The sequence below is a fragment of the Nicotiana sylvestris genome, chromosome 10, assembly GCF_000393655.2.
Source record: "Nicotiana sylvestris chromosome 10, ASM39365v2, whole genome shotgun sequence".
NCBI lineage: Eukaryota > Viridiplantae > Streptophyta > Magnoliopsida > Solanales > Solanaceae > Nicotiana > Nicotiana sylvestris.
Genome location: NC_091066.1, coordinates 109409041 through 109420461, shown reverse-complemented (window position 1 = coordinate 109420461; position 11421 = coordinate 109409041). Strand labels below are relative to the sequence as shown.

Sequence of the window (11421 nt, the reverse complement as noted above, 5' to 3'; positions counted from 1 at the left end):
TGAAACGACGGTTGGGCGTGGAGAATTGTAATGTTTCAGAGGGAGATGGAACGTTTTGAATTGACGGGACGTGGAAGCCGGATCTGAAAAGTTGATGACATGGCAGTTGTATCTTGTACCTTTTAAGATGTGTATTAAAGGGTGCATAGAACTACTAACCTTTAGTACAAGAACCTGGTTCCTGAGAAAACATTTTTTTCAAGCCCTTTTTTTAAAAGAATTGATCCTCTTTTATCAGTCATGTACTGCATCTACTGCTTCTATGCTTATCATGTGTCTCTACCTACAACGGTATTGAAGTGAGTTAGACAGGGCCAAAAAACACTTTGAGCTAATTATTTCTTAAGAATACGAGCCAGCTAAAGAGGAATCAGGTTCTTAATTTGGCTTCAACAGTCCCAGCTTTACTCTGTTTCTTTCAAACTGTTCCCTACTCAATGCCTTTGTGAAAATGTCTGCAATTTGATTTTTTCTGCTGCAGAACTTCATGCATATCAACACTTTCTCCATATTATCTCTCAAAAAATGATGCCTCACATCAATATGTTTGGTCCTTTTATGTTGAACTGGATTCTTTGCCATATTGAGTGCACTAGTGTTTTCACATAGGAGAGGCACGCTCTCATGAGAACTCCAAAATCCTCTAGCTTCTACTTGATACACAGAATCTGAGCACAACAGGATGCTGCAGCTACATATTCAGCTTCAGTTGTTGAAAGAGCCATTGAATTTTGTTTCCTTGTCCCCCAAGAGATAAGACATGATCCTAAGAAGTGAGCCATCCCAGAAGTGTTTTTTCTATCCACAAGATAACCTGCATATTCTGCATCAGTAGACCCAATCAGATTAAAACTGTCACCTGATGGATAATATAGCACCAGGTCCTGCGTGCCTTTGAGATATCTCAATATTCTTTTGGCAGCCTTCAAGAGAGATTCCTTGGGATTTGATTGAAACCTCGCACACAATCCCACGTTGAAGACTATATCAGGTCGACTAGTAGTGAGATAGAGGAGAGACCCAATGATGCCTCTATACATTGTTTGATTCACAGGAGATCCAGTTTCATCCATGTCCAGTCGAGTGGCAGTTGCAATGGGAGTGTCTATCACTTTTGATGCTTCCATATCAAACCTCTATAAGAGTTCCCTGATGTATTTTTGCTGACAAATAGAAGTATGCTTGGGGACTATTTTACTTGAAGACCTGGAAGAAGTTCAATTCTCCCATCATGCTCATTTCAAATTCACTTCCCATAAGTTTTGCGAATTCTTCACACAGAGAGTCAGTTGTTGCTCCAAAAATAATATCATCAACATAAACCTGAATAATGAGCAGGTTCCTTCCTCATTTCTTTAGGAAAAGAGTATTGTCAATATTCCCTCTCTTAAATCCATTTTTAAGAGAAATTTTGACAATCTTTCATACCGAGGAGCCTGCTTTAACCCATACAGAGCTTTGTCCTATTTGAACACATATTCAGGGTTCTTATGACATTCATACCTAGGGGGTTGCTTCACATAGACTTCTTCCTTAAGCAATCCATTCAAAAATGCACTTTTTACATCCATTTGGAACAAGGTAAATTCCATATGAGAAGCAAAGGCGATCAGAATTCTGATGGCTTCCATGTAAGCCACTGGAGCAAATCTTTCATCATAGTCAATCCCTTCCTCCTGATTGTAGCATTGGACCACCAGTCTGGCCTTTATCCTTGTGATAATTCCATGTTCATTGAGCTTGTTTTTGAATACCCACCTGGTTCCTATAATGGTTCTATCTGGGGGTCTGGGTACCAGGTTCCACACACTATTTCTCTCAAACTGATGCAGCTCGTCTTGTATGGCTGTAATCCAATCTGTATCTTTTAAGGCTTCCTTGATGTTCTTGGGTTTAATCTGGGAGAGAAAGTCTGAGAAGGCAAGTGAATTTCTAGCTCTTGACCTGTTTGAACTCCGAAATCTAGAGGAGTGATTATGTTGTCTATAGGGTGAGAACTTTGATGTCTCCAGTTAGATGTATGGGGTTCATTCTGAGAGGATGAAGGTATGTTTGGCTAATTTTCTTCTATCCTTCTCTCAGATGCCAGTGGAGTTCCCTGAACTGCATCAACCACTCTTTAGTCGACTTCATTGATTGTAATTGAAGTGTTTGTTTCTGTTGATAATGAGGCAGTGTTATCTTTATTTGGCTCTTTCACTTGACTCATCATGTCTACCTTTCCGTTTGTCATATTAATGACTTCAGCAGGAACAAGTAAGGGTTCTCCATCTTGATCTTCCTCAACACTCTTCTCAAATGATGGATGAGTGTAAGCACGTGATTTTTGCTTCACGGACAGTCACTCCAAAAGAAATAGTAACAAAGGACCTCGCTGTACAATTTTCAATTTTCCGTAACGTGTGCTGCTAGTCATGTGTGGTTCTGTCCATTTTGTCCATTTTTACATTATTAAACAAAATACAAAATGTGTATGTCCTGGTAATTAGACCATAATTCATTCAGTAAAAGAAAATTCACAAAAATATTCTAGGGTGCGATTTAACCTATTTAAATATTTTGATAATTATGTTTGTTTGAATTTCATTTTGTTTTTAGTTTTAAGATTAGAAAAAAAAAGAAGAAAATAAAAAGGAAAAAAGAAAGGGAGAAAAGAATGAAGAAAACGGTTTGGGCCAAGGAAATAAACCAAAAATAGGCCCAAACCAACGATCTGACCCGGTCCAAACCAGGCCTGCCCAGGCACCTCCTGAAACGACGTCGTTTCAGGCAAATCAATCTGAGCCATCCGTCCCAGCCAATCCAACGGCTCAGGACCCCTTTCGACGACCCGTTTTCAAACCCGACCCAATAACCAGTCTGACCCAACCCCCCACTTAAACCAAACGACCTCGTTTAACTACCAAACGACCCCGTCTCATTTCTCAGGATCAGATCTAAGCCGTTGAGATCATCTGATCTAACGGCTCAGATCCAATCAGCCTCCCCGTATATAAGCCTCCTATCGTACCCCGCACCCCTTATACCAACCCCACCCTTCATCGTCCCCAAACCCAAATCTGAAACCCCCCGAACCCTAGCAGCCGCCCCAGTATCCCTCGCCATTAAAGCCGGCGGCATGAACGCCGATGACCGCCTCCTGAACACCCTAGGACCACCTCACTGTCCTGAACACGAATCCACTAACCACGAGCCTCGAATCACTTTCGTTCGTCTCGAATCTTCATTTGAAGATTTGAGTCGAACCCGGATCTATGCCAAACCATCCCATCTTCATACCAGACACTCCCCTGACCTTCCTCGTGACCAAACCAAACTTGGTTTGGTCCGAATCTACCCACAACTCCCTAAAAATCAGATCTGGAAATCCAGACTTTAGAACACATGCACCTGGGGAATCCGGCCGGTTTGGACATGGGTTTGAGGTCTAATAGACCTTAATCAAGGTGTTCTCATGTGAGAACACCCTGATTAAAGTTTGTTCGGCCTCAAAAGTTTGAAGTTGAATCAGATTTGGGTCTGTTTGATTTAAACATTTTCGGTAAGTTTTCCTTTCTTTTGTGTTAATTTTGATTAAGTGGTCAGCATGTTTCGTTGTGTTTGTTTGTTATTTTTTGTTATTTTTCATTCGGATTTCTTCATCTCTGTAAAGACCTTTTATTTGGTCGATTGGTTTCTGTGTATGATTTAAATGTATCCTATGATAAGCATGTCCGATTAGTATAGTCGTCGCATGAATAAACTTATATAGGTTCCTAGTGACTGACCAAGTTGTCCGAAGCCCTTTAGGTCCCTGTAGGTGTTGTTTATTTGAACGACTGATCATTACCTGTTATGATTAGTATAGTCGACTCGATAAATGTCGTCGATCAGTTTTCTGTAACTAATGAATCGAATGAGCTAATAATGTCGCATGACTAATTGAACCTTGCCATTGACTGAATGCCCCAGCATTGTTTGAAATGGTCCGTTTGCATTGTGAAACTGACTGAAAAGGTTCAGTCCAGGCAGTCTTGAATTTGAACTTTCATCAGTTCAAAAATGCCCTGATGCTGCAATAGGCAGGGCAGTAATAATCAAGGTCAAGCAGGGGTATTCTGGGGTTTGAAAAAGGCAGAAAAGGTTAGTTTAAATGAAGCTGGCAAGTAGGGTACTAATTAAGATTAAACTAATACTAATGGGGAGCAAGACATAAGAGTATGGGGCTTAAAATGATTAAATAAAATGAGCCCATAACTCTTGATTAAACAAAAGACCAGGCGTGGGGAACAAAGGGGCTGGCACCAAAGATGCTTAGGCATGGGCTTAAAGGGTATGGGCATTCTGCCAATTGGCAGGGCAGGCAGCTCAGCTGCACTAGTGCATTTGGCCTATAAAGAGGCCATTTGAGAACTTAAAGCTAAACTTTTAGTCTTCAGAAAAAAGAGAGAAAAGGCTGGAATTTTAGTCTTAAAGCTGAAACTTTTAGTCTAAAGAAAGGTTTACTGAGTTCAAAGAAAGCTGAAAAACATAAGTTAGTTTCCAAATAGATTGTAACCAAACACTGCCTGAAAGTTGTATAAGAGTGCATATTGGTCAAAGCTGTCTTGGCCAAGTTCTGTTGCTTGCATTGGCTGAGTTGTTTATGGTTGTTGAACTGGTAGTTTTACTGCGTTCGAACCCTCAGTTGCTGCTGTTATTTCCCTACTCTTTCCTGGGATTGTTGGCTTGGTATTCGACTATCTGCTAGTCCTTGTATTCTGGGAGACATTGTTGTTTGTTGCTCGACTACTCGGGAGCTTCATCTTTGTTGGTTGATTTTGTTGCTGTGTTGTTGCTGTGTATCTGCTGTTGCTGTGTTTACTGCATACTGCCCAGCTGATCATTCCTTTCTTCTTTGTCTTCTATACCAGGTACACAACCAATGCACTGTCAAATGTAATTGGGAAATTTGAGCATGAATATAAATGAAAGTCCTGAAGAATGTCTTTATACATAGATGGTTACATTAAATATTCATGTAATATGTAATAGTTTGCATCCTTGTTTAGATACTGAAGGTAGCCTGTGTGCCCAATAGATGGCAATATGTGGTGATTGAATGCTAGTTTGTATATGTAGGTTGATAGATAAAAGGGTCTCAAATGCAGTAGGTTGTATCTTAGGTTTTTATGGTTAGCATGTCCTTAAAACATAGAACTATCCATGTTAGTTAATTTCATGTCCTTTTGATAAATTGTCTCCTTATAATTGACAAACCATTGCTTTAAAATAAACGGCGCAAGGCTGCACTTCTCAACCTCACGAAGGTCGAGCCCGAATCAAACGAACCCAGCAGCCTTTCATCAGAAAGGCATTGGCCCAGGTCCAGCCAATACCGTGTGGGCTGGGTTTGGGCCCACGGTGCTCGATTAGCTGCCCATGGGCATGGTCATGTTTTCTTATTCTGCAAAGGCACTCGGGATTCCGTTATAATAACCTGCAAGCATGTAATTGAATAGGGTCATTTTTAACCTCAACTAGTAGAGACAAATGCGACAAGAAACGTAGTTGCTATAGGATATCCTGTTAAAATAAAGACGAGATGAGCTTCGACAAACAGAAACGCACAAGATGCGGGGCCCTCGTTAAACGTATATTATCAAAGCATTTAGTTTCCAGGACGGGTTGTTTAGCAAATTTCACAACCCTCCTAAAATATAACAATACGTTAGACTCTTTAGGACGCGCCTTAATAAATCTTACCTTCTTAAACCCGGGTGCACATTTATGTGACCCAAATCCAATTCTCAACGGAGTCGAAATGTGTTTCTAATCACGGGTACATTGATTGTGGCGTGGTTCGAGGTGCGTGTCCATGACGTTGCAAATTCATTTTAAAAAAAATAATAAAAAATAAGAATGAGATGAGCCTCGCCAAATAAAATACAAATTGCGGGGCCCTCAGTAAATATTTGCTTTAAAAATTATTTGGACTTCGGGATGGACCGTTTAGTAAAATTCCACGGTCTTACCCAAAATAAATACGCTAGTCGCTTTAGGCGCGCCTTTAATAATTTAATTTCCTTAAACTCGGGTGCACATTGATGTGACCCAAATCCAAATCTCAACGGAGTCAAAGTGTGTCGACGACCACGGGTACATTGATTGTAACGCGGTTCGAGATACATTTTCACAACGTTGCAATTCTTGATAAAAACAGTAAATGATAAAAGCGGTTAAAAGTTAAATTTTGCACATAAGTTCACACTTGTATAAAATCAGATAATCAAGCCGAATATAACAGTTGAGCGACCGTGCTAGAACCACGGAACTCGGGAATGCCTAACACCTTCTCCCGGGTTAACAGAATTCCTTATCCGGATTTCTGGTACGCAGACTGTAATATAGAGTCATTCTTTTCCTCGATTCGGGATTAAAATTGGTGACTTGGGACACCCTAAATCTCCCAAGTGGCGACTCTGAAATAAATAAACCAATCCCGTTTCGATTGTCCTTTAATTGGAAAAAACTCCCTTGTCCCCTCGCGGGTACGGAAAAAGGAGGTGTGACAGCTCTGGCGACTCTGCTGGGGATCTTGACCCATAACCACTGGTTCAGGGTTAGAAATTCGAGCTTAGATAAATTGTTATATTTGGTTATATCTGATGTTCACATGTTTGAGCCTAATGTGCTAAATGTTGCTTTTACCGCTTTGATATTATCTGAACTGTATATAAACTGTGCCGAAACCCATCTCTTCTTTCCTCCGGGGAAAGGCTCGCTGGTCCGAGACTCCCTATTCTGTTAGTGTCAATACCCGAAATAAGAAAGAGGACGGATAAGTTACGAAGCCGGACGGCCTTTTGGTTCCCGGTAAGTTGCCCCTCCTCGGCTCGAGTTGTCCGCTCGGGTACACTGTCTAGAACACTGACCCAGGTTTTGAACATAGAATAACGTGACTTCATGCCGGATCCCTAGTAGGAACGCTTATTTGCATCATGTTGCATATGACTTAGGGGACTCAACACAGGGGTTGGGTCCGTCTAGGACTAGCAACCTGATATGAAAGGACCATCCTAATGCATCCCATTTGTTTTCCGTGCATTTATTTGTCTCGAGCCCGCATGCTGACCAGTGTTTGAATAATGTGAAATTGAAAAAAAAAGGAAGGAATAGCGGTTAAAGAGTTAATTGTTTATTTTTGAAAAAAGGCCAATGCCAAAATACCGTCAAAACTCTGCCGAAATTTTGAGAAAATGAAAAAAAATGTCTTATTAGTTTTGTTTTATTAATTGCAAAGGAAAAATAGAAAAGAAGAGAAAAAAAAAGGGGTCGTCGTTCTGCTTTTATATACTTTTTATTAAAAAAAAATAATATATATATATATATATATATAGTTTGTCCTGTCACAAAAATGAAGATGGAAAAGAGTCTTATTTTTGATATATATGTATCTCTACATATATATATAAAAATATAAATATATGTCTTTATTTGTGGCAAAATTACTTGTTTTGCCAAAAGTCATGAAAGTTTTTAGACCCTTAATTTTCAAAAAAAAAAAAGTAATAAATGTGCAGGGTTTTTCATAAAGTTTTATAAAAAGTGTACGTCTAAATAAAGTTTTATTTTTTATTCACTTGGCATAATCACCCTAATAAATGTGCAGGATGAGCACGGTACAAAACGAACCTTTTTCAGTAATGACCAAGATCCCGTTTGAATTGCGGTTATGGTGGAACGACTTAGGCAAAGAAGGGCAAGACAAAGTAAGGAAATATCTGAAAGGTCTCCCGGACCTACTAAACGTTCAGCCTCGGGGTGATATCATCAGATCATTGGTCACTTGTTGGGATTCCGCACACAACGTGTTCCATTTTTCGGACTTCGAGCTCACCCCGACGTTGGAAGAAATAGCAGGGTACATCGGGATTGATGAAGCCCCTTTTAGGTTCAAATACTTGATTGCACCTAGAGCTGTCACGGTACACAGGTTTCTGGATTTCCTAAAAATACCTCGGACATTCCACCATCCAGATCTTGCCAAAGGATTCTGCAGTCTCCACCTCATATATGCTAGATACGGCCACGTGAGCGGGTTCAATAAGCCGGATTTCAAACTATGCAGTAGAGGCAACCGACAAAAGTGGGACGAACACAGGCTAGTGGCTTTTATGACAGCCTTTCTGGGTCTTATAGTGTTCCCTAGGAAAGATGGAAACATTGATCTAAAGATAACCGGGGTCGTCAATACTTTGCTTACCCAAGATAAAAGTACTCTGGCGCCTATGATTATGGCTGACATTTTCCGGGCTCTCACTGCTTGTCGAGCCAGGGGCGACTTTTTCGAAGGATGTAACCTACTGTTGCAAATGTGGATGACCGATCATTTATGCCATCGCTCCTCACTTTTGGGTTATGGTTCGCCAGAGAAAACTTGTATTGGAGAATTCTACACGAGAATCAAAGGGCTCAATTTACCTGAGGGAGTCACATCATGGACCTCATTTCTCCGAACTCTCACTGCCAGCCAAATCCAATGGACGCTCGGATGGTCACCTATCGAGGAAATCATATACATGCCGGCAACCCGGCCTCACTTTCTGTTGATGGGACTGAAAAGTATCCAACCCTATGCACCGTATCGGGTTTTGAGGCAACTTGGGAGGTACCAAGTGGTACCGAAAGATGAAGATTTGAGTACCCAAGTGATTGAAATCAGTCCGAACGGTCATTTCCCTGAAGAAGAAGTTCGCCAAATCTGGAGTGAATGCCAACATCTGACAGCAAACACTTGTGTGATTGATACGGCAAAAGGGGAAGTCGCCCCAGAATATCACGCTTGGTTTAGAGGTAGCCTGTCCTACGAAAGACCGGCTAAGAGGCCGCATCTCAAAGATTTCGTAGAATCATCCCAAGGGCAATGGAACTGGTTAGCAAAAGAGAAGGGTTATCGGGCAGAGATTGGCGATTTGAAGCTACAAATGGACAGACTGAAATTCGATAACAGCGTACAAATCGCGGCGGATCGAAACAAAAAGAATAGATTGATCCAAGAGAATGAAGAGCTTAAGGCTTCAAAGTCCAAAAATTGAGATTGTCTCTCGATGAGCAGCCCAGAAGTCGATCAGACCAGCGGTTGATAAAGGGTTTGAAAAGAGAGATCACGGAATGGCGAGACAGGTTAGAAGAATCCGAAAAGGTCATGACAGAGTTCAAGGCACGGTGGGGAACAAGAGTAGATAAGCATCGCCGATGTTTGAACCAATTGAAACGTGACCACGAGAAGACTGTGGCCAAAATAAAGAGGGAGATGGCTACACTTGAGTTTAAAGCAGTTAAGCAGGCCGGGGATTTCCAATCGGAGAGTAGATACTGTTACGACTTGTTGGCCCAAATGAAGGAAGAAGTGCGGCAGCTGAGGGATCAGCATATACAGGACTCACAGGTATTCAAGACGTGCAGTGATCAGATAAGACACCTACTCATAGAGAAGAAAAAAACCAGAGACAAGATCAGGGCCATTGCCCATGCCATCATCAGAAGGTGTCGACGGTGTGAAAACATGACCTGCGTTACCGTTCTCCCAGTAGTGATGGGTTATGTCAAACAGACCATGCACGAGTTGGAGCAGCTCGAAAGGGATCTCGCACCTAGAACCGCGAAAAGGCCGAACGATGCCTCGCGGGTCCCTAAGTTGGAAAATTAACCTCTGGTCGAGTCTTGTTTTAGTTGAGCTTTGATGTTTTCCCATATGTTGTTTTCCATTTTTCCTTCAATCAAATAGGGTCAAAGAACCGTGGAGTCTGTACTGTTGCTATTTTGTTTGAAGCAATGTGTAATAGCAAATTTTGATAATGAAATTAAGTGACTCCGGAAGAATTTCTATGTGTCTTTACTTTGAGGCAGAACTACGCCTGGTCTGATTCACGCGGGGACGTGATACGTAGGCAATCCCCATAAGATTCGACCGCTTTTAATAAATAAAGAAAAGAAAATGTAAATAAAATAAAATGCAGAGTTTCGCAAAATACTTTAAAAAGAGACGAATGAACAAACCGGGATGACGCATGTGGTTTGAAGCAAAGCATGTAGAAACGATTAACTGCCTAGGTGCATTGCATCCTCTATGTGTTATGATCAAATCTGTTAAGCTCTAACACTAACAAAGTTTGTTGTTGTCTGATACCAGACAGTTAGTTGTTAAAGAATTCTGGCAACACATTCATACCAAACCAGATCCAAAGGACCGGTAGCAACAAGCATGACTACTTCAGAGAATAGTAATGAGGAAGAAAGGCCGATGAGCCAGTTGCTAAAAGAGGCAATGGAAAAGATTGAAAGGATGGGACTAGAGATGCATGCAATGCAGCTAGCCCTGGCCAAAACGCAAAAGAGCCCTGAGACACTGGGACACATGCCGGAGTACCCTCACTCTGGCCCTTCCACAAGCCGCCCAAATCCCCTCTATCATCAAGAAAGAAGCCCTCATGATTCCCAAGCTCCACCACCCCATCAACCTCTCCCAACACCCAACATTCCCATTTTTGTGGGACCTACATCAGCCCCTTTGCAGCGAACGGCTAGTGAGCCATTGTTTCAGGCTCACGATACCCAATACTACCCCCTGAGCCTACATTCCATGCACCCGAACCACAGGCTTACAATCCCCATTTGGAAGTACCGGCAGAGGTTGAAAAGCCAGTTAAGGCCCCTGAACAGGATGAAGTGTTGAGAAAGTTCAAAAGCCTGGAGCAATCCTTCAGGAACTTACACGGGCTGGGCAATCAAGTCAGCGTGGCATACAAAGATCTGTGCCCTTTCCCAGATGTCCAACTCCCGGCTGGGTTCAAGATGCCCAAGTTTGATTTATATGAAGGGCACGGTGATCCCATGGCACATTTGCGGGGATTCTGTAGCAAAATGAGAGGGGCAGGAGGCAAGGATGAGCTTTTGATAGCTTATTTCGGCCAAAGTCTGAGCGGATCTGCACTGGAATGGTATACCAGGCAGGATTTCAGCAGGTGGTACACGTGGGATGATCTGGCGCAGGCTTTTGCAGGTCATTTCCAGTACAATCTAGAGATAGTCCCTGACCGTCTCACGTTATTGAGAACTGGGAAGAAACCCGGGGAAAGTTTTCGCGAGTTCGGGTTCCGCTGGAGAGAACAAGCAGCTAGGGTCGATCCTCCCATGAGAGAGGGAGAGATGGTAGACTACTTTTTGCAGACATTGGATCCAACCTACTTTGGTCACTTGGTGACAACGGTTGGAAAATCTTTCAACGAGGTGGTCAAAATAGGGGTCATGATAGAAGAAGGTTTGAGGTCGGACAAGATCTTAAACTATTCGGCACTTAAGGCCACAACCCAGGCTATTCAAAGCGGCACGGGAGGTGCGCTAAGAAGAAAGAAAGAAGAGGTTGCCACGATCGAGGCAGGCAGTTGGTCCAGGGCTGGC

The 11421-nt window shown here is 42.1% G+C and overlaps 1 protein-coding gene across 1 annotated transcript; it reads right to left on the bottom strand.

The window, feature by feature from the left end:
* Positions 1-650: 650 nt before the first annotated feature.
* Positions 651-1127, bottom strand: LOC138879795 (secreted RxLR effector protein 161-like). The gene has a single exon (XM_070159429.1). It carries the CDS (start codon positions 1125-1127, stop codon positions 651-653), a length of 477 nt encoding a protein of 158 aa, XP_070015530.1.
* Between the last annotated feature and the right edge of the window lie 10294 nt (positions 1128-11421).